Genomic DNA, 23940 nt, shown 5'->3' with positions numbered 1-23940 from the left:
ACCAGCTATGGTTATCTTGGAGGTTGAATCTATGCCAAGAGAGGATAGCGCAATGCGAAAGGTGAACCCAGTTATCTTCTTGTGCAGTGGGCTTCTGGTAGCTCTCCAAAGGCCAAGCAAGCTGTTTGTGGCTGCTTGACTGGATAGCTGCAAAGGCTGTCTAACAAAAGAAGGAAGAAGAAGGACACTGCTGAAGGGTGTAGCGCCCTGGTAGAGCTGGAGCAATGTTGGCTTTTGCTGGCTTATCCTGGAGAAGGAACATTTTTGTTTGCACATCCACTTCATGGTAGCCAACGTAGATCACCCCAGGGTGCTCTAAATCTCCCAGGTACTGCCGCAGTGTCTCTCGCAGGTCAGCCCTGCCACCACAGAGGCTCTTGTCCATGAATCTGCAGCAGCTGCCTTATCTCAGCAGCCTGACATCAGGAGCCCATGGGAGCTCCCAAACATCCCACATTCCTAGGCACTCAACCAGACACAACTAGTCAAAACACCCTCTGTGGGAGGGAAAATATGAGTGTTGTCCTGTCCCGTGTAGCTTTAGCACAAAGAGGAAAACAACTGAAATGTCCTTGTAAGTAAAGAACAAGAAAAAATTACTTTACTCAGCAGCCCATTCTTTGAATGCCTGCAGCTGTGAGACACTTAGAGGAAGGAAAATTGTTGGCTAAACTGAGAAAATTAGTTTGATACTCCTGCGATGGAAGAATAGGAGAAGGTGATGTGGCACTCTAGTCATGACTTGAGAGATCCACAAAATGGCAATTCTGTATAAAAAGCACTGGAAATGGACACACTGCTGTACTTGGGAAGGGCAAGGTGTAGCAGAGCACATTCAGGCCAGCAAATGCTTTATAACAGGAAGTTGAAAGCAAAGCATCGTTTGTTATCAGGTTCTTAACAGTCTACGTTGATGTGCTTCTTGGCACAACCTTGGCTCCCAGCCCCAAAGAACTCTCCCAGATGCTGCTCAACCATCTGGTAAGGCAACTATCCTAGATAAAAACAGGGAGAAAGGGGCTCTTGGCAAACATGCCTCTCACTTCAAACCTCTTTGTCCCTAGGCCAGTCATGGTCTGAAAGCAAATGGTTCCTCTGTTTAAGAAAATCTCAGCTCCAAATCTCAGTCCTCAAAGAGCTCCTAACTCAAACCTGAATTTGGTGTGCACTTATTATTTCAGAGAGACCTCTCTCTGAGATGGATTCCTGTACCACAGAAGCAAGTGTTTTGCCATTTCCCCATCTCAGCTTAGGATACTTGCCATGCTGTATGTCCCTCAGTGCTGCTGCACTCCACAGTCCTGCACTGCTGGGCTTGCATAGAGCTGCCCCTCTTGCTGTGGCTCCCACAGGTGCCGTTGCCCACTCCATGCCTGGCTCAAGCTGTGCCAGCACATCTCAGCTCTGAGCAGAGTGTGCTGCGCTGGCTCGGCCTGCACTCCCCTCCCCAGCTGTCCAGTTTATTGGCATCCCCATTCTCACACAGCCCAGTGCTGCTCCTGGCTCTGTCCTCATCGTCAGCTGTGCCAGCTATCTTGGTCCGCAGCACCTTCTGTCATTTTAGTGCTGCGGACCCTCCAGAGGGGAGCCTACCAATTTAGCTGATTATTTTCTGCTCTTAAACAACTGTCCTCGGAGTAAAATATTATGATTATCAAACCATTTTCACTGGGGAGTAAAGCAGCTTTTAATACAAGGGGCATCATCAGAAAAGGTCAGTTCAATTAAACAGTGAAGTACTTAGCAGGATGTAAGCTCCCACAGGAGTTATCAGCATCATTGAACAACCAATGTGGAGCCCTGCAATATGAAGCAGGCACCGTCAGCTCTGGAAAGTAAATAGGTTTGGGTCCATCTGAATGGCCTCTTTTGGCTAATGAAGCTGCTGACAGCCAAAGTAATTCATCTTTACATGGAAACACAGAGCTGTGAGTGTGACAATTATGGCTTATCTGTACAACACATTATTCGTTTTTTAACCATTCTCCCCCTACCCCCATCAAGCATGTCCTTGCCTCCCCTGAAATGTCTTTCTGCCTTCAGAAGGTCTTTAATCCCTTCCTCAGTCCCTTGGTGTTGGAAGCTAGTATCACAAGGATGCATTGTGTTTCCTCAGTAATGTTTTAGGGACATTTAGTCTACATTTACTGGTAGGCTTCAGAACCAGGTGTACTAGAGTAAGGTAAGCCACACAGTTGTCTTTGGAATTCCTTTCCTGTTTTCTTTGTTTATTTTTATTCTTTAATAAATAAAATAGAATTTTAGATTGACATCCCTTTACCTGAAGTAACTATGAAGATGATTCAGGGAAATTCAATTCTAATCCAGGCTCAGTTAGGGATTTTAACTGTTCTTTGCAGATCCTTGGCTAATCCCAGGGCAGATTTAGACTATAATGCTAAACTCCAGGCAGCTCAAACCAGAAATGTACCTGTACCAGATTTGAAACATAGAATAATTTGGGACAGAAGGCATGATCTTTAAAGATCATCTAGTCCAGCTTCCCTGAAATGAGCAGGGTACATCTTCAACTAGATCACATTTCTCAGAGCCCTGTCCAACCTGACCTTGAATGTTTCCAGAAATGGGGCATCCACCACATCTCCGGGCACCCTGGGCCAGGGTTTCACTATCTTCATTGTAAAAACTTTCTTCCTTAAATCTAGTCTTGAGATTTGAGCCCAGTTCATGCTCTCAGCTGCCCCAGGTGTAGTTCAGTTTGTTCTGGACTGTGACAGAGATATGAGTCCTTGCAGGATTCATCAGTGGTCAGTCACCAGTTTGCATTCTGGTTGTAACAAGAAGCTCAAAGTGTTGACAGAACTTGACAGGATCCTGTTGAATTCAATACCAAACTCCAAGTTTACACAAGGATCTCTTGGAAGTGAAATGTCATTTTGCACCAAGAAGGGAGAATGAGGTGTGACTTCTCTTGACTTTGTGTTTTCAAGCATGCACAGGTTGTGAAAGGCCTGGTGTCTATTCAGTGGCCATACAGAACTCCATTTGTTGGTCTGGAGCAAAACCATAGCATGGAAGGAAAATGTGAAAATAATCATTCATTGTGTGTCTGTATCATCTTTCATGTAAGAACTTGAAGAAACATTATTCCTATTTTCTTAAAGTTTTGCCCAGTCACCCAGTTACATGCATGCCTGTAAAGGACGATGACTAAGGATGGAGAATCAGGGTTACAGCAAAGCAGCTCTGGTTGGCAGTGCAGGCAGCCAGCAAGGGGGCATGGGGCAGACCAAGGTGCTCTGCCTCTAAGAGGGGATCAAGTCCACCTGAGCCAGTGCTGCTCAGAGACCTTGAACCTGCAGTACGGGGAATTGAAAGCACTGCGGCACTGCATCAGTATTTATACATGAATGGTGTGCCCAGGGCTCCTGGAGGCTTTTGACAGCCTGCACCTTCCTGTGGAGGTTAGGGACTGAACAAGGACCTTGACCTTTATTCCCTTCTCCTTCTTTGGCTCTGATTCTGTGGAGCTGAAGGACAAAATCCTTCCTTACACTGCACTCTGGTTGTCTTCCTTGTATTTGGGTTATGGTGACTGGAGAAAACATACAGAGTCTCACTGTTGTGTATTTGTTACACTTAGCAGAAAAAATTGCAAGCTCCTGCACTTGTGGATTTCACAAAACAACCTACAACCAAACAGAATCTAAAATCAAGAGCCCCACAAATACAGCTGGAAGAGTAGTCTGGAACAAAAATAGCAAAGTGATGGTGGAGGCTTATGCTGGTGTGCCTGATGTACAGAGCAGGAAATAAAAGGCTTGAAGCAGAAGTTTACATAGGAGCAGATACTTTGTGTTATTATTTTGCTGTTTTGGTTTGTTGGGAGTTTTTTTCAAAATGCACATATGCACCACACATCAGAAAGTATTTCTTTTTATCTTTTGCCTTCCATTTTAATTTTTGCTTTAGCAGTCATGTTATATGAAAAACATCTACCATTCAGCCTTTGTCTTGCTGTTCCCTTTCTGTCTCTGAAGGCATCAGGGATCAAACTACTGTCTAAGTTAATGTCCTTCTGTCACACACGAGCAGGAAAAAGTCACGAGTGACCTCTCTCCTTGCAGACACAGTGACAGAAGGCAATAGATCTCTCCAAATGAAAGATCATGGGAATGGGGTAACAAGAACAGTCAGCATATTCCCACAGGACAATAGTCTGCCTGTTATTCAGGGTGCTGATCCTGCCAAGCTGTCTAAAACTACATGCATGAGTATTAACAGTGCGTCAGTGCCAGACGTTTCCTACCTCCAAAAAATACCTTTAGATAGATTACATGGGAAAGTCTCTAGCTTGCTCAAAAATTGAATTCAGCACTCAGACTCTGGGACTCTTGTGTCAGTAGTGTGCACTGTGCTTCTTGAAAGCAAGAAACAACTGCATGTCAGATCCAGAACAAGAGAATTTCCTCTTCATGTGAAGGTCAGGAAGCTGCTGATACTGTTTCTTTTCTCCCAAATAGGGAGTGAAAGTGCTTGCAAGTGCATCCTTTTATCTAATCAAGAAGCCAGAGCTCCAGGAGGCACTTCTCACAGACTTCAGGGGTATGGTCCCCTCCCGCTAAACCCATGCATTGCAGCAACACTGTGGTCTTTAATTTTTTAAGGTGTTGTTAGCTCTTTAAGTGTTCACACTTCTAATTAAAAATTTAGGAAAAAAATCCCTGGGAAGATCTATCAGCAATGCATTTCACATCTCTGCTCAGCCCACAGCAGGTATGGGTTGTCAGGATGGGGTTTGTTGGCAAACAGTTAAAAGATTCAATATACATTTAGACTCTGAGATCTTGAGCTTAACCACTTAACAGCAGCCCAAGATGACATAGCAGCAGGTATCTTACAGTCAAAATGTTGATGAGGCATGGAAAACTGTTTATCTATCCAGTACATGTTCTCTAGGTAAGCATCCAAGCAGGGTTGGTGTTCCCTATCTCAGCATTGCCACCTTTACTCAGAAGCTGTGTTCTGCTTGTTTCTGCAGAGCTGTATCCTGCTCTATCACCATCTCCTATGGAACACAGAATGCCCCACTGAAATAGAATTTTCTTCTGCTGTGTGAGGGGTTCTGCATGTTCCTCTCCATGGTACAGTTCAGCTTTTTGGCAGGATTTTTCACAGAGAAAACAAAGAGGAAGCTGCGGACAGCCTGCAGGTGTCAGGGTGTTAACCAAAAGTAGTTACACCTCATAGCTGTACAACAGCATGCACAAGAGGGAAAAACCTCATCTTCATTGCTGCAGCTCCTACATATTGTATTGTTTGGAAAAGAAATGCCAGTCTCCCAAATGCCACAGGAGGTTTTCCCCTCCTCCCAGGCAAAATCTTTTCACTTGGGCTTTTTGCCAGTAGCCAGGATTTGGCCCATATTGAGAGAATCAGCCTCTTAGCCACGATCATTGTTCTCAAAACCTAAAGCTGCTCATATGGCGTTAGACTCCCGGCAGCCCACTCTTGTCTCCCAGGATAGCCCTTGCTATATTTAGGACTAAATCCTCCTGCAGTACCAGGCTGACCCCTTAACTGCACAGCACTCAACAACCCTTTGCCTCTAGTCCTCTGCACTGTGTCTGCCATGGACCCTCGACAGCTCTGCCCTCACATTTGTGTTTGAAGATACGAAGCAAACCAGTTGTCTCATCAATTTACAGAGGAGCCATAGCTAAATTTATGTGTTACTTTTATCAATGTACTTTTCCATGAAAGATTTACATTGTGTTTCCAACTATGTATCTACAGGGCTAAACAAAGGATTTCTGTGTATTAGTCAAAATGAGCTCTCATTGCTTACAGTTACCCCTCTTGCTAAGGCTCTTTCTTACATTCCTGTGCCTTCAGCCCAATGTAATTTCATTTGTGGGCTGAAAAAAACTTTATGCTTTTTAGTTTAGCAGGGAGGTTAGTCTATATTTCAGGATAATTATTCATCTTTTTTTTTCCCTTAGTAGTAAAAGCAACTTGATTGAGTGTGAAGAAAATGCACCAGCTAAAACTCGGTGTAAATTATCATGTCCCTTGAATACTTGAGAGTGGCAAAAAAGGTACTGCTCAGATTTTCCAGAGCAATTCACTTTTAGGCCAAGACCCTTATGTGCCATTTGCCAATCTGAAGCATTTCTTTTCCAACTATAAATCCAGGAAAGCCTCGCAGTCCCACAGCAGTCGGAGCACCCAATATCCCCTGGCCCTGCTAGATGGCAGCACTACCGGGTACCAGAGAGGCTCCGGGAAGGGGCTCACCCTGGTTAATGCAGGCAGGGAGCTCAAACAGGCACTACAGCATTTTTGAGAAGAGTGAAATCCTAAATGCAGAGACCAGAATAAGCAGATCCAGAAGCGCTCTTAGTGGGGATTTGGAAACATGAACGGGAATTGGAATAAAACATACGTGTTTCCCTGCTTTCTCACCCCCACTGGTGTTTTCCCATCAAGTTCAATCAGGGCAAATGTGAAGGTCTCTTCTGCAGCTTCTTCACTGTTTGCCTCATCTCAGCGGTGCCTGCTACCAACTACTTCAGCTTTCAGAGCTGAAGCAGCAATTTTTACTGCTTTTTCTAAAGTGCATTTTGGCACCATCATTTAGGTTGAATGCAGTTGATCATAATTGCTCCTAAAAAGTGTTGCATTCAGTTTTGGCACAAGTAACTGCTAAAGAGGAGTAGGCGTCCTTTCCTTTCTTTGGCTTTTTGGAAGATCCTGGTGGTGGTATGGTAGGGGGTCCTGCTGGTTGAACAGGATTCTTGAGGATGACCTGGGAAGAGTACAACAGAGTTAACAGGACACATCTCTAACAACCTGTGGATAGCAGGTTTTGCTGGCTGCAGTATGTGTGTGTGCTGGCACAGGGGTTAACCTCAGCTCCTCTGCCACAAATGTCTGTGCAGAGTAGACGTGCCGACAGACAGGCACTAGGCTGCTGCCAAGTCTAATTGGAAGGTGCAGCAGTCACACACCATGTGCTCAGAGAAGTGTCTGCTTTCTTCTTCCCATGTCTTCTTTGTGCTATAGAGACAGCTCTTCCAAAAACAAACTCCAGGCAGGTTCTCAGCTGGCATCTCTTGCCATCCTTCCAGCAAAGGCCACAAGACCTTCACTCAGGCAGCACTCTCTCATGTGTGAATCTGCAGTAAATTCCTCCCCAGTGTCAAGCATACAGGTAGAACAAATATTAGCATTCACTGCACTATGCTGTTATTTATTTAGCTGTTTAATCTACTGCTTTACATTGCTTGTGGCCTTTTCTTCTAATGGATTTGTCTGACATGCTGCAAATCTCCCTTGCAGCTGGCCAGAGGGTTAGCTGCATGCTTTCAATACAAAAGGGGTCTCCAAATCAGCTCTCACTAATTAATACCAGGTGTTGGTGACAGGGTGAAGGAGCCCTCCAAAACAGTCCAGAAGATGTTAGTGGAATAGCTACAGCAAGGAGGGTAAAGTGGGCCTTTGCAGCTCAAGTGCATCTCCACAGCTACCTAGCCTTAGTGTGAACCCCCCAAAATGAGCTAAAGATCATGGAACAGAATCATTAAGATTGGAAAATACCTCCAAGGTCATCAAGTACAATCCACGACTGAACACCACCATATCAATTAAATCATAGCACTAAGTGCTACCTCCATTCATTTCTTGAACACTTCCAGGGCAGGTGACTCCACTGTCTCCCTGGGCAGCTCATTCCATTGCTTAACCACCCTTTCAGTGAAAAAATTATTCCTGATGTCCAACCTGAACCTCTGCTGGTGCAGCTTGAGGCTGTTTCTGCTTGTCCTGTCATTGGCTGCCTGGGAGAGGAGGCTGACCCCCACCTAGCTACAGTCTTCTTTCAGACAGTTGTAGAGAGTGATACAGTCTCCCCTGAGCCTCCTTTTCTCTGGGCTGAACAACCCCAGCTCCCTCGGCTGCTCCTCATATGAGTGACTTTCTAGACTGTTCACCTGTTTCGTTGCCCTTCTCTGGACATGCTCCAGCACCTCAATTTCTCTCAAAACTGGACATGGGAATTGAGGTGTGGCCTCAGGAGTGCTGAGTACAGATCCTGCTGGCCACACTGTTCCTGATACAGGCCAGGATGCCACTGGCACACACTGGCTCATGTTCAGCTGCTGTTGACCAGCTCTCTCAGGTACCTTTGTGCCAGGCAGCTTTCCAGTCACTCATCCCCCAGCCTGTAGCACTGCATGGGGCTGTTGTGACCCAGGTGTAGGACCTGGCACTTCACCTTGCTGAACCTCATACAATTGGCCTTGGCCTGCTGATCCAGCCTGTCCAGATCCCTCTGCAGAGCCTTCCTACCCTCCAGCAGATCAACACTCCCACCCAGCTTAGTCTCATCTGTGAACTGGCTGATGGTGCACTTGATCCCCTCATCCAAATCATCAACAAAGACATTGAACAGGGCTGGCCCCAATACTGAGCCCTGGGGTCACCGCTGGTGACTGGCTGCCAGGATGTAACTCCATTCACTATCACTCTCTCGGCCCAGCCATTCAGACAGCAAAGAGTGCACCTCTCCAAACTGTGGGCTGCCAGCTTCTCCAGGAGAAGGCCATGGGAGACAGTATTGACAGCTTTGCTGAAGTCCAGGTAGACTAAATCCACAGCCTTTCCCTCATCCACCAGGTAGGTCACCTGGTCATAAAAAGAGATCTGGTTGGTCAGGCAAGATGTGCTTTTCCTATACCCATGCTGGCTGGGCCTGATCACTTGGTTGTTCTGTATATGCTGTGTCATGGTAGTCAAGATGATCCGTTTCATAAATGTGCTAAATGGGAAACCTGTGCTTGGAGGGAGCAAAGAATCTGCCATTTCCCCTTATTCCCCATCATCTAAAGTTTGCAGCTGTGTTTAGGCACAAACAGGGAAAAATTTCCATCAGCAAGTTCAAATTTAAGGGCTTTCTGGAATCTAGCTGGTGTTCAGAGTTCATGAGAAGATTGTGCTTGGCCTTCACAACTCCAAAAAAATCTCAAGCCTGTCACAGAATATCAGGATGGGTAAAAAACTGGTGGAATTAGGAATGGATGTTTAGCCAGCAATTCTTCTCTTATCATATATACACAAATTAGAGGAGAGAACCAAGGTTTTCTGCTAAAAAGAAATCTTTTTAACAGAGAACATAATTCCTGGGATCTACCACGTGCCTTGGGTGAGTCAGAGGTTATTATTTTTTTATCATTCAGGTTTTTTCCCACATTTTTCTTGAGTGTTCCCAAGGTCCTGTTTATCTGGCAGCTGTGCCCTCCTCAGGGTCATTGTGCTTTGACTGCAAGGGGGAAGAGAGACCTGAGATCACATTGCAGCACATCGATTTGAAGCAGGCGCAGCTTTGAAATGGTTTCTGCTATCTCAGCCACCTCCCACATTCCCGTCTGGATTGCAAACTTTCCTTATTTTTTCCTCCCCCTTTCCCCTCTTGTCAGGAATAATTTACAAAGCCTGTCCTTCATCTCTTTTGAAAGGTAAAGCTTGTGGAAGGAAAATAGCCAAGAGATGCTGAACCTTATCAGGGTTTATTTCCCTGCACTTAAGCTGTCAGCTCGCAGGGGTGGGATCTCCTGTTGATTTCACATAGTTGTCAAAGAGAATTTTTTTGTGATTTAGCTCATTGGTTCCTTTTTTTCTAGAAGGGGCATTTCCCCCTTTTAAATGTACTGTTTGTTCTTCTTTATATCGTGTAATGGTTGTGACAAGTGGAATGGTTATGCTGTCTGAAGCGTAACTCTAGTGACAGAAGACTAGGTACAGAGAGTGTGCTCAGTGAAGCTGGACAGCCCCCAGGACCACTGCGTATTTTTCCCCATGATGGAGGAGATGTGATTCAGGTGCATAAGCACAAAAGAGGGTTTGCCTTTTTCTCATGACAAGATGCAGACAGATCTCATTACCTCTGTTGCCTTGGTTCAAGAACTGGGAAACAACAGTAATGAGGGCGTTTGATAGCAAACCCGCACTGCTTGCAGGAGTCTTGTAAGGGAATTGTTTGCTTCCTGGAGATGAAATCCACTGCACTTACAAAAGCAGGTTCTTGTGTCATCCTCCATGTTAGACTGACATTTCCCAATGTGCATCCATCGTCACAGGGGAGCATCAGTACAGCCAGCACTGATCAACAGCATGCTGTGTGAGGGACTGAGTGACTGGTCAGCTCAAAACGCCAGGTTGCCAGGGCTCCCTCACACTTGTCGAGTCAGTCCCTGTCTCCACTTGCAGCTGCTACTGCAGTGGCCTGAGATGGCAGCTTGGTGCTCAGAAAGAGCTGGCAAGGCTGCAGGGGAGACCAGTGGGACACATGATGCCTGTCAACTGCTGGCCAAATCTTGAAAGACTTTTTTTTCCTGCCTTTTATCTGGTTTTATAAGCTACCTTGTTTAATGGTTTAATAGATCACTTGGGCAATTTTGTTAGATGATTGTTTTCAATCCTCGGGTTTGCAATGTAACTCCCTAAAGAATTGCTGTCTTAGGACTGGAACAGGGAGCTGAGACTGAGCCATGCTTGGGAAGTAGCACACAGCAATAGCTGGGAGAGGCTGCACTGCCTAGATGAAATGGTTCTCCTGCTCTTGTGCAGATAGGGCACAGGAACTTCCCATGGCACTTGTAAAGAAGTGTTGCAGTGATAATTCTGGACAGACTGCTCACAGTGCAAGAGACTGGAATGCCCAGAGCTGCAGCTGCAGAGTTAAAAATTACATGGGTAGTGCATTTACTTTTTGTATTTAGGGAACCAGCAGTAGTGAGCTCATTACCCTGTAATAAGCAACTTAACAAAAAGGAGAATTATCTCAGTATAAGGATGGAAAGGCTCAAATTTCTTGCCAGCACTGTCAGGTATGTCAGGGAGATTGTGCATGTTTATAAAGTCCATTGCACTGGGAGATTTCAGCCTTTAATGTGGGTGTCCTTTCTCCCCACCATGTGACAAAAAGGTGGAAAAAAATAGCTGCTCAGTAAAATAAGAAGTGAGAGACCAGTGGGTTGCAATGATCCAAAGTGAGCTAAAAATCTGTGACAGAGAAGGACAAGACAATTTGCACAAGTTGCATAGAGCAGCTAAATCCAAGTCCACACCTCTGCCTATTACTCAGGTTTCCACAAAAGAATATGGTCAGTTGTTAGACCTCCAGTAGCTTTCAGTGTATTTGGGAAATGAGGAGCTGCTAAACGCTAGCTGTAGGTTCTCCCTAGGAAGTTGCAGATTCTAGAAAGCATAAGAGAAAATAGCTTGGTGGCAAAAAACAGAGTAGACTAAAGATCAAAACAAATGTCGCAGCCACTGGCATTTCCCGTCCTGCAGCTAGATTTGTTGTGTAAGTGGGCCTGACACACACCGCAGCCACAATTTTAGCAGAAATCTTCATGGTGCAGTCTCAGTGGGGATTTTGACTCTAGCAATGCAAGCTGTCCTCTACTGTTGCAAATTGGAAGGCAGTCTTTGCTGATCTGAGAAACTGGCTCAGACTTCCAGTAGGTGCTTCAGAAATGCAGTGTTGTAAAATAAATTACTAGTGTATCATTCATGCCTTCAGTCCAGAGCTTCTTGAAAGCAAGCCCTTTGAATTCTTACAATTAAAAAGTAAAGTTTGCTTCTGAAGCTATGCATGTCCCTCCTTTTCCTATGCCCAACCTTCTTTCTTCATTAGCATTCAAAGCCTAGGAATAGTTATTCCCTGTTTGATTATATCTTTGGTGAACAGCTGAAAGGTAGTGGTGTTGCTGTTTAGTGATTCCAAGATGTGAAAAGCAGAGAAAATGCTTCATACCAATTAGCTACTGCAGTGGCATCAGGGTGGTGGCTGTGCAATAGTCCTATTGCAGGGAAGGGATTCAGTTAAGAAGCCAGCTTGTGGTTTATTTCATCTCAGGATCAAAGCAATTTTTTCTGCTTCTGACCGCCAAATATTGAGTTTATATTGTTTTAAGGTCAAATACATGAAGTCGTCTTGACATGAGCAAGAACGATAGTTGTCGCTGGTGTGCAGGTGGGTCATATGGCCAGTTTCGTGTGTTCTCCTTTGCCTCATTGTGTGGCAGTGAAAACTGGATGTTATTTTCCAACAATGTTATCTTCATGTTTCAGACCAGACCTAGTTGTCTGACCACAGGTAAAAGAAACCATTTGGAGCCCAAAGACAGTAAAAAAATTAATGACATCTAGAAAAATGTTAATATAAATATCCCTGTCAGCCACCACGTTGCCTCAGCCACAGCACCTTCCTGCCCACCTCAGCACCTCTCCCACCAGCACCCTGCATATATTGGCTGCTGCAAAGAGGACCACTAAGAGAATTAAGGCTCTGGAGATCCCTCAGGCCTTTGATGGGCTGTTGATGGGCTACAAGGTGCCCACTTACTCATTAGTCTCCTCATGGTCCTGGAAGAGCACCAGTTAGGTGGGTTTGTTTCCCAGGTAGTTGCGAAGCACTCATTAGGAGGACGTGGAGTCTTCTTGGAAACCTTAAGAGGTAGCAGCACAGGTGAACTGATTGAGGTGTGGTTGGGTTTAAATCAACTGAGTCCTGAGTTTATGCTAATTGAAGTATTTAAGAGAGAACTGATGTTGAAAATCCTTATTCACACGAGAGAATCATATCCATGATGTGCATTATTTTCCCTCTTCTTGTCTTAAGGCGTCCTTGGCTCATTCTGTCCTGCATAAATAGAACAAATGTCCCACAGCTGGATGTCAATTCTTATGGCAATGCTGTACATGAGGAATATGAAACTGTGCCCTCCCATGTGTTTTTTCTGAAGTAAGAAGGGTGGCAGTTGCTAAATGGCTTTATATGAACAGTTCTATTGCAAAATCTTGTGCTGTCCTCTAGATAGGTAGAGCTGCACAAATGAGGATCTGTCAAGAATAAAAGCAAGTATGGAAATTAACCAGTAAAAATTGTTCCACACTAGGATGTAGCTCAAAGGATACATTTATGCTGTGTCAAAGAAAAACCGGTGGCCTTCATCAGACTACGCCAAATAGTGTAAGAAAGCTGAATTAAGCAGTTCTTCTGTGTATAGACGGGTCATTGCTAATTACCCATGATGGTGAAGATAAGGGAATTCTGCTTGGCTTGTTAACACACTGAAATAAGCTATGCGACTTCTGTCTGGTTTGGCTCTTCTAAAGTTTCATGTACAATGGCTTTAGGGCAGGAGAGAACATTTCACATTGTATAATTAACTATAGATAAAACTACTCATTAACTCTATAAAAGTGCTTCCTTGGGCAAAGTCTAAAAGAAAGGTCCAAGGTGCCTGTTTTCCTCTTGAGCTCCTTTAGTGTGTTCTCAGTCATTATTTGGTCAAAGTATTTTGATTTGATTTTCTTGGTGCTTGGGATAATATATTTTGTAAATCCAGGGATAACTAGGAGAAAAACTGACTGTGTTAGGGGATTCTCAGCAGGAAAGTAAAGCTTAGCAAGGAAATAGAAAATGGTATGTATTAAGTTCTGCTGCAATGAAACACTACTTTGTAAGTTTGAAGATACACATAGTAAGTGCTCTCAGAGCAAACTGGTAACAGTACATACAAGAGAGAGACTCATCCAATGTAACTTTATACGTATGATGTAGCCATCCACATCTGAGCTAGTCATATAACTTCCTGAACAGTCACCACAGATACGGGCTTTTTCAGGACACCAGCATGTTGGCTTGCTTGAGTGCATGTCTAAAGTGGACATAAAATGTGTCCAAGTATCAGTTCCCCTCCATGAACAGGAGGGGAATGCTGGGTGATTGTTTCAGTATCTGTAAGTGGTAAAACGAAACCTAATCTATGAGACAATTTCTGGTTTTTATTTCTTCTTTCCAGGGTAGGCACTTTCTTATAATCTGGGGACATCAGAGAGTTGCAATCTTTGCAGAACAATCCTGATGAGTGAATAATATGTGCCCGCCTTTGGGGTGAGGGCCATCTCTTTTGTGTTCGTACAGCCCCAGACACAGCAGGGTCCTGCCCCAGGATGGACCTCATGCACACTACCACAACACAGATAATCAGTAATAGCAGACTTAATTAGAACTCTGATCAGTCTCTCTTCCTTCCCATTCTCTGTGTTTTAAGTCCCTGTGATGTCTAAATGAGGTTTGATAACAATTCTCTTTCTCTTGTTTCCCGCCGTCCCACAGGAGCACATTTACAAGCTGATGAAGAGTGACAGCTACGCGCGCTTTCTGCGTTCGAATGCTTACCAGGACTTGCTGCTGGCGAAGAAGAAGGTATCTGTTGGAAAGGACATGCCTGCATCTCTTAGCACCTCTTGATTCTCGCCTGCTGCTTGCTGCTAGTGTGAAAGTGAAAATATTGTTTCCTTTTTTTTTCCTTTAAGAAGGGAATGAGCACTTTTGTCATCTTCACTGGGGGCATGGCATCCTTGTGCACAGCCTCAGCATGAGTTTTGGGGGAAACATGGTGACCCAAGGTAAAAGTAATACGGAAAGGTGTTTGTCTTGCACAGTTGTCTCCCAAACTCAGTGCAGACAATACAAATTGTATTGCCTCCTTCTCATGGAAAGACGGTGTGTGATATGAGAAGCAGAACCCATCAGTCTATTCATTACTGGTGCAAAATTCACCTGTTGAGGTTTTCACCTCCCTAGTCTCACCATGTGATATTCCCTTTGGATGCCTTACCTAGAGATCCCCCTGCAGCAATTCCCATTCTCCTTTCTCTTGCTTTTGCCTCCCCAGAGATGTTTCCTTTTCCTCGGAGATGGGAAATAATTGCAATGCATGTAGTAATCAAGAATTCCAGCCACTCTCACAGGAAATCTGGGTTCGAGCTCTTAGCGTTTTTGGTATCTGCATGAGCTCTGTCAGCACCATGATTCTGTCAGGAGGCTCCAGATCAGGGTAGCAAAGGAGTGGTTACATAGAGTTACAGCTCCTGTCCCCGAGTCCCTTCTTTCCAAGGGGTCTAGGAGATAAGCTACTGATTTCTGCATTTGTGGCTGTGCTTAAATGCTTCCTGCAACTCCTGACTAATTCCCATAGCTCTCTGTGTGTGTCTGTGTGCACGTGCATGCCATGTACATATGTATATGTCTCACTTGCATTTGACTCCCAGGACTGTACATAAACTGACTCCTAACTCCTGCAGCCTGAGCATGTGGTTTCCCATCACCATCTTCCCTGCTGTTTTTCTGCTTCATTCTCTGTGTGCTGCCAAATTACATTGCATCGGCACAATACAATGAAATCCCAGTGGTATTTTTGTCCTGATTGTCATTGTGTGCCTTAAAAGCATGCATATGGTGACAAAAGGAGACAAGCCCCTCTGTCTGCTGTGCCTGAGACTACTGGCAGGTGGATTAGGGAAAGGTAGTGGAGGGCAGCAGTCAGTCTTCTGTTTCAAAATGTCTCGTCTGTGACAGCATAAACCAGTGCTGCTTACATTTAGAAGGGTTAGACCTGACTTAGTTCAGAGGCTGGGAAATGAAGGAGGTGCAAGGCAAAGTTTTCTGATGGTATAAACCATAAAAGCCTCTGCTATCTCCCTACCCCCAGCAGCTTATGGTCCCCCCCACCCCGCAGTCTCCATTGAACACATGGGAGTTCATGTGCTTGAAAGACAGGAGAGCTTTCTCCTCCCAGCTAAACTCATTCAAACCAAAGGTTTATTTTTTTGCAATCCTTGTTTGCTGTCAGATCAAGCCCTGGATGTGTCAGCATGACATCCTCATCCCCTTGCAAACTGCCTCAGGAGCAGGTTTTGGTGTCATGTTAACACAGCTGTGAAAGTAAGAATCAAGTTTCTTTAAGAAAGAGCTGTGGGTGCATGAGTAAACATATGAAGGCACAAAAAAGGCAGGAGAAGATCTGCGCGGATGCGCTGTTGATCAGCTTCACATTATGCAGGAGGGGAGTTGGTGCTGCTCCAGAGTCTGTAAGGCTCTTTGCAACCACATTGCATTGTGTTGTGCAAGTGAATGTTTTGGAAACAGTGTAGGTACAGAGATGATGATAGAAAGAATGTGACATTTCTATAGGCTGAGCTACGTGGTCCAATCTTTAGGACCTTTGGTGAAGCTTTGAGAGGCATCCTTGTAAAATTCCTCTAAATAGCTGGAAAGCAAGGGAGGAAAAGAGGAATGCAGTAGCATATCAGAGTCTGCATAGATGGAGGATTTAGTTTAGAGACAGCAAACAAAGTCCTGGATTCAGTGATGTGAATAGAAATTCACTGCAATTCTTTAAGTTGTGACGAGTACATCTCTCGGAGGCATGTCTTTCCCCAAAGTCATTATCCTCACATGGCTTGTATACCACACTGATATGACATAGCTTACTTTCATTACTGAAAATAAGTTCTGTCAGAAGCACAGCATGATGGACATGGGGTAAAAGAGTTGCTTGCGCTAAGCAAATGAACTATGGCTTCAGATTCCCACATTAATGTTTTGTGGGTAAATTTGTGTTATTTGGGATCTTTTGCCCTCCAGCACTGCGTTATGGCAAACTGAGAGGGCAGGAAAAAGGGAAAGGCAGACTGTGTAGCTAGAGTACAGAACTGGGAACCATAAAATCCATATGCTTCCCCTGGTTACCCCACTTAACTTCTTGTGTGAGCTTGGGGAAAAAAGTTCAATTTTGCCTGCCGTATATCCTCCTCTTTTTCAAAGGGCAATGATGATAGTGACCTGCTCAGCAGAGAGATGCCAAAGCTTGATTAGTGCTTCAAAACATGCTTCACATTTCTGGTATTTGTAAAATACTGTAAATTTGAAGAGTTACCTTCTTCCACACCATACAATAGCCACAGATGTGGGAGCTTCCCCTCCCTGCTCTGGGAGTGCAGTAATGGAGGGGAAGAAGGGAGAAGAAATTATGGGTCAGGATTGAGATACAGTGACAGAATTATGAGGGGAACATATTGTTCACACCACTAACTGATGCAAGACAGCAGACATAGGCTGTGTACAGACCAGACATACATACTTTGTTAATCCATTTTAGATGTTTTTCCCCCCATTCTTCCCAATGTCATTATTGCAAGTAACCACAGTATTATTGGCCTCAATCCTGCAGATTCATGGTGCTCAGCAGGGAACATGAGGTTGGCCTCCAGCAAGGGTGTGATTGGAAGCAGTGAGCTGCAGAGGGGAAAAACTGGGTGTAGCCTTCTGCCTTGAACAGAAGGCCTCCTCCCTGCCAAGCTGGAGAAGAGGAGGGATGAGAGCACAGCCCTGTCCTCAGGAGGAATGGCCATATGCCCAGCCCAACTTGAGCTCTGGGCCTCCATTCCCAGACCCCCTCTGCAGCAGGTAGAAATCACGGATCTGCTGAAAGCGTCTGGCTCGGCAGCGAAGGGCTGGATGTGCTGAGATCCCCGAGCGACTCACTGCGTTTTATTTGTGTATCTACCCAACACGCCCCACTGGTGCTGCACAGAGTCAAGCACTGACCTGCTCCTGTTTCTGCTAATATGCACCTTGCTGCAGGGTACCTTACAGCAGTTAATCACTGCTGCACTGCCCTCCAGCCCTTCTCCACAATAGCCAAAATGGTGGCTGGATGTCCTTAGACAGCAGTGATCCACCTGTCAGGACAAGTGCTGTGACGAACCTCCTCAGTCAAGGCAAGAAGGCATTTTGGCAGGGTGACTTGGCTGCAGAGCAGGGGTTTATTCCCTGGGGAAAGAGCAGTGCAGATTAGTTAGTGCACCATGGAAGGGGATGCAAGCGCACAGGAGCTTTTGTTAATGGTGAAGAAGCAGCCAGACGTGCTCTGCTAGTTATTTTTGCAGAGAAGGGAGCAAAAGGAACAGAAAAGACCTCGAGGTACTTTCCATTGCTCACCGTAAAGGTGAAACAGTGACATTGGTTGGCATCTCTGCATTAGCTGAAGGGGCAGCTGAACTGTCACGGTGCTGGTGTTCATGTCAGTTTAGCATGGGGTGGCTTCCTGCTATCCGGCCCTGCCCGTAAGCAGGGAAGCATCCTGGAAAGGCAGCCACAGCTGTAGTGCAGACGGGCTGCGAAGCTATGAGAGTGAGCCCTGCGGCATTGAGGGAAGAGCAGGTTGGTATTTTCTTGGTTTAGAGCATTGTTTTGCTCTCCAGCTGGTTCAGAGAAGTGTGAATTCACCGTGGTCCTGTTCAAATGAACACACAATATATGCAAAATACTCCGGCCACTTGGTGGCACTGTACATGCCCTTTGCTTTCTCACTTTGGACAGGTAGATGTGACTGCCTTAGAAGCCCAGGACCTGCTCCTGGCCTTTTCTGCACCCAGGGTCCAGGATGTTACTATCCTTTGTTTTTATCTGATGCCATTCCCTCTGGAGCACATTATTTTTCACCAAGTTAAAGTTCAAAATAAACCCCACTTCACACCCCAAAGTCTCATACCAAAATAAAGGATTCAATAGCCAACAAAATAAATTCAGGGAGGGAGGGAGGTAGAGAATTTTGCAGACCTTACGTTCAGAAGACCAAGTTTCTGTATATATTTCCCTATCCCTTTTCAGATCCCTGGCAAGAAGTGTCAGCACGGGGATGCTTAACGGCTTCATGCCATGAGGAACAGGCTGCATTTTCAGCACACGCCTTTTGAAGCGTTGCTTTTAATCAGACCCCCTGTGCCAACTGCTCTGTATTGTTCAGGAAGGTTCCTACTGCAGATTATGCCTCCTTCTCAGTCCCATCAGGGCACACATGGCCAGTTTGATTCAGTCGCAGGACTTGCCTTGAATGTTGTAAAGATGTTGAGCAATTTTCTCATAATTATTTTTAATAGTCAGTGTCAGCTGGTTAAGTTTTCTTCTACTTAATCTCCATTCAAGCAGAATCTACACAAAGGAACTTAAAGTTTGGATGGTTGGGTAAATGATTAATCAAGAAAAAAAAAAGGAAAATTTGAAAAGCTAGTCAATATTTAGTGAATGGTTTCTATGTGGTGAGCCCTATTTTTATGTATCTGCCTGGGCTGAAGGGTTTTCATCTGCAGCAAGGATGGTTGTTTCATATTTTATCCAAATGCATATGTCCTTTGCCATTAGCTGATGGAGTCTGTTGGTGTACTTACTGACAAAGATTGCATTTTTTGCACCTGGGAGGACTACATGACCTGGCTTGCACATGAGTTTCTCTGCCTTCGCCCCTTTGCACACACAGTGTATGTTTGGGCAAAGGCTGCTGTGATGCTGCAGCAGGAATGGCTCCAGGGTGCACACCCCAGGTCTGTTCCCAGGACTGGGATAGGTGTGACTTGGTCTTTCTATTCTTTTTTTTTTTTTTTTTTTTGCACTTTGTTATTTTTAAATTTCCTTCATCTAGTGTGCAAGGCAGCCTCCCCAGCTCAGCACCGTGCTGGAGAGCTGTGGGCAGGCATTCCCTGCACGGCAGGCTGCCAGCCACATGGGCAAGCAGACAGGAAGCGCCAGCGAGCTGTACAGCCAGCACCCACACCCACGGACATTCAAACTGCTCAAGCAAGCTCATCACTCTGCAGCCAGCCTGCCTCAGCTGCTTTTTATTTTACTAGAAAATGTCAAGCTTTGACTCAGAGCTGGATGCTATGGGGATGAGCTTTCCACGCATCCAGCCTGCCACCGCCATGCCAAATGTGCAGAGTGACTGCAAACCGTGCTTTGCAAGGCGCTTCTCTGAGACACTGTCGGTGCTCTCTGTGGCTGCTTTCCCACATCTCTTCAGCTGTGGTAGGCAGCAAACAGCCTTGCGTGGGGCCCCCTGTGCCAGACAAGCACCTCAGCAAGGTGCTCATGATCTTTAAAGACCACCATCCTACCTTTCTGCTTGGTGGGAAGGTGGATCACCTTGCCAATAGAAAAAACAGACACTAAATTTTGACAGTGAGTGCAGGGGTGCAGTGTGGCCAGTATAGCAGCTCATTCTCCTTTGACCCCAATGCACACCAGAGATCCACTTCAAAGTGCAGTTGGGTCAGACACTGATTTTCCAGCCTGCAGCAATGTGATGCTGCAGACTTCGAGTGCCTTACTCCCCTAAGGAGCCTTGCAGTACACTCAGTCTTTTGTTCAGGTATTTCTTCTCCTGAAATTGTGTTTTTATCTTGGCTGCTGGTGGGTCTTGCCACCCGTGCAGGAGACCAACGCAGAGGCCCAGTGCCCTGCTGTCCTCAGTCCTGCTCACTGGTATGTGTTCAGCTGAAGTGGCAGGAATGCAGCTTCTCTCTGTCACCTCTGCTGCCTCGGCGTGTGGGGACACCTCTGAGGCTATTTCCAAGAGGGAATCTGTGACCCTCTGAGCACTTGCACAGCTCTAGTACTCAGCCAAAGAGTGAGGCTGATGTTTCTTTCCCCTTTCCTCTCCTCTCACATGCAAGGAGAGGCAACTAACCCTTGGGTTAGTGCGTGTTAAATACTCCTTTGGGGAACATTGGACTGGGTACATTACTGTTTTCCTGCCAGCTGGGAAAGCTGCTTTATTGCTTGGATCCATCCTCTGTGTGGGCTAAAATGACGCGCCTCTAGTGTTCACTTTTGATACCACTTTTGGGACATCAGAGCTGATGCTGTGGCTTCCTCGAATGGTTGTAAGTGTGGAGGTTGCTTGTTTCTTTCTTCTGGATAAAGAATATTGCTTGTCTTAAAAGAGCTTTATGTTTTGGTCTCATCTTTGGTGATGCAGCAGGGACGATCTACCCCATCTTTCCATGGGATGCTTAAGACTAACCTTGTAGACATCAAAGAGGTGTGAAAGCTGTGATAAACATGCAGAAGAATCAAAAGGCTTTGCCTAGACTCAGCTACACGAGTTCTCATCCAATTTATCTGGTATGGTTTTGGCTTCTTTATGTCTTCTCTATCTGATTTTTGCACTGGTGCTTTGTCCTGGGGGTTGTTACTGCAGCTGAATCTGCAGTAGATGATATGTCAGGTATGTGCCTCTCCAGTGCAGTGCTTATTTCCAGTGCACTGTCATGCACCATCATTACTGTGGTTTTCCCTCACATGTAGCTCCTTATTCCCTTCATGGCAGTTTTACTTCCATCTTACCACCCCCATTTTGCTGGCTCACCACATTAAAATAAGTGTCTCTCCTGGAAATCAGCAGAGCCCACAGCTTTCTGACTGCAATAAGCTTTCTTTTGTATCATTGAGTTTCCTCTCTTCTCTATAACAATTTTTTTCTCTTAGATATTCCAGCAAATATGCCAATAAATTATTTAGTTCTTCCTTGTTAGTGGCGATTAGATCTCCCTTATGCCAAATGAACAAAGTGCTGCAGTGAGCAGCCTTCTCAGGGATATGTTAATAAAGCCATGATGCACATGCTTGTCTTCTCACAGTGCAATTGAATGTCTTCTTGCATATGAATAGTCCCGTGCTCAGTGCCCCAAACTGGCCTGTATCTTTCCGTTGCCTTGCAAAGACATGCATATGCTGTCTTGTGTTTTGTTGTAGCCAAACTTACTGGAAATATGCCTCTACCCTTTGGATAAATAGAAGAGTGTAGGTTCACTGGCAAAGAGTCCAGTGGTTTTCTTCCAGTGCTGCATTCACTCACACATTGCTTTTTAATACTGTGAAAGCTACTGTGTTTTTTTTCATCTCTCTACACAAGTAGCTGGGAGCCTCCGATAGCTGTTTGGCAGATGTTAACCAGAATCAGACGTCCCAGCTAGAACAGCAACAGAAGGAAAATTCAGTGAACAAGAAATCAATACCAAGACCTGTAAGACACAGCAATGCACAGACATATATGAACCATTCAAAAAACTCACAGGAGAAAAGTGACTTTCTCTGAGAGTAAAAGTACTGATTTTTCTCATTCTTTAAGGCATTTTGATTTCTTATGTTTGCTGTTGCAAACATTGATTTCTGCTTTTTACATTTTTTTACAACTTTTTCTTCTTGCTGCTTCCTTATATTTTGCTGCTGTTTTGAAAGACTGCATTTAAGCTGAAGGGTTTTTTTCTGTATTTTTATCTTATTTTTGTTCCCTGTTAAGCCAGAGAATGAGCAAGGTCGTAGAACTTCTCTAGAAAAGTTCACTCGCAGCGTGGTAAGTTCCTTTTCTTTTCCCTCCTCCCTTTCCTCAGAACTTCATTTTCAGTTGGGGGAAACGTGAATGCTTGACTTTTTAGCTCATCCTTTATTTTTGCAGCTAGCATCTTTGCAGCTTCTCTCTTAATACCGTAGCTCATCTAAATAGTAGCTCTAAAGAAGGGACTGGGGGGGGGGGGGGGGGGCAGGGGGGGAGAAATGGCATAATGCTCATTCTAGCTTATCATCATTGCAAAAGCAAATTGATTTTTGTCTAGAATTAAATGCAAAGTTTTGCTACATTCCCACTACAGTATTTGTTGTGGCTTTTCCTTGCACAATGAAGTAGAAGAGCATGGTTCTCATAGCTCCATTGCAACAGTATCCGTACAGTTCCATCGTGCATGGATAATGATAGCGTCACATACATATCCACCCACAGCACTGCAGCCACTTCCTCCTTGCCCCCCTCTGTCAGTGCTCATGTAAATAGTGATGTGCGATACCCTTTGCCTCGTTCATGATACTGGTACCGGAAAAGCAGCACAGTCACAGCAAGAAACATAACACTGTTAAACCTTTTAGACAAGGGGACAGTGGGACCTCAAGGGCAGCGGGCAGATGTCCTCTGTCTTTTGTCCTTCATCAGTCTCCAACCTCCAGCTGGTCTGTCCAGAGCTTGGACAAGACCTGCTTGCCTCACTTACTTTCAGGGATCTGTCTGTGCAGCAATTTTTCTACAGAACAGGAAAAGCAGGGAGAAGGGGGCAGGACCAGAGGCAGATACTACGAGTGGAGTAGCAGGGATACTGGGCAGCACAGGCTGTGTTTTGAACTGCATCAAAAGCAGCGTGGCCAACAGGTTATGAGAGGGGATTCTGCTCCTCTACTCTGCTCTCATGAGACCCCACCTGGAGTGTTGCATGCAGCTCCAGAGTCCCCAGGACAGCAAAGACATCGACCAAATCCAGAGAAGGACCACAAAGTTGATTAGAGGAATAGAGTACCTCTCCTACAAGGAAAGGCTGAGAAAATTGGGTTTGTTGATCTGGAAAAGTGAAAACTTTGATGTTACCTAATTGTGGCCATCCAGTACCTGAAGGCAGCCTACAAGAAAGACAAGAGGGACTTTTTACAAGAGCACAGTGAGAGGAAAAGGGTGAATGAATTCAAATTAAAACAGAGTAGGTTTAGATTAGATATTAGGAAAAAATCTTTACTGTGAGGGTGGTGAGGCACTGAACAGGCTACCCAGAGAAGCTGCAGATGCTTCATCCCAGGAGGTGTTCAAGGACAGGCTGAATGGAGCTCTGAGTAACCTGGTCTAGTGAAGGGTGTCCCTGCCTGTGACAGGGGGCTTGGAACTAGATGATCTTTAAGGTTCCCACCCAAAGCATTCTATGAGTCTGTGATACTCTTGCATGTGTGTGTATAAATGTATATTTATATGTACACTACATACACACATGGCATATAAATATAGCACCTTTGTATATACTGAGAGAAACAGGAAGCTGTGCAGGTAACTGTGAGCTGCTGTAGAGCAAATAAGCCAAAAGCAGTTCTTCCTGACGCTGCTGTGCTACTGCACAAGCAAACCCAAATGTAACATACAAAGCTTTGTAGTACATCCACTGGCAGACTTCCTGGGGAATGTATTTATATAGCTAATGCATATGCACACATTTAAAATATGTTGATACAAAATATATCACTATGCCCATCTGCATATTTACTACTTTCTAAGAGTCTGCCAGGGAGAGGAGTAGGAAAGAATTTTTTTTTTTTTTAAACAAACTATGCAGAAATATTTACACCGAGTGGTAAATTCTGCTCCCAGATTTGCCAAGTACGTGGAAGAGTAACTCTCACTTTACTAGACTGGCTGGGTTTATAGTTGCATAGCCAAGGATGGATTTTTCTCTTGCATTTGATTTGAAGGGTAACTT

The 23940-nt window shown here is 45.0% G+C and overlaps 1 protein-coding gene across 5 annotated transcripts in view; it reads left to right on the top strand.

Annotated features, from left to right (window-relative positions):
* The window catches only part of RGS6 (regulator of G protein signaling 6), a gene marked incomplete at its 3' end in the record, with an annotated part of 252176 nt that overhangs the window by 213561 nt on the left and 14675 nt on the right, over positions 1-23940 (top strand). For 3 of the 5 annotated variants that reach the window (XM_082283290.1, XM_082283289.1, XM_082283287.1), the window contains one exon: positions 14150-14239. In XM_082283290.1, coding sequence (XP_082139416.1) covers positions 14150-14239 — 90 coding nt within the window. Of the gene's footprint in view, positions 1-14149; positions 14240-21956; positions 22011-23940 lie in introns of all 5 variants that reach the window. The other 2 variants (XM_082283288.1, XM_082283286.1) reach the window with 1 other exon arrangement.

Source organism: Coloeus monedula (genome assembly GCF_965178545.1).
Source record: "Coloeus monedula genome assembly, chromosome: 6".
Taxonomy (NCBI): Eukaryota; Metazoa; Chordata; class Aves; order Passeriformes; family Corvidae; genus Coloeus; species Coloeus monedula.
Note: the sequence above shows the minus strand (reverse complement) of the source record. Positions and strands in the feature narration are given on the sequence as shown.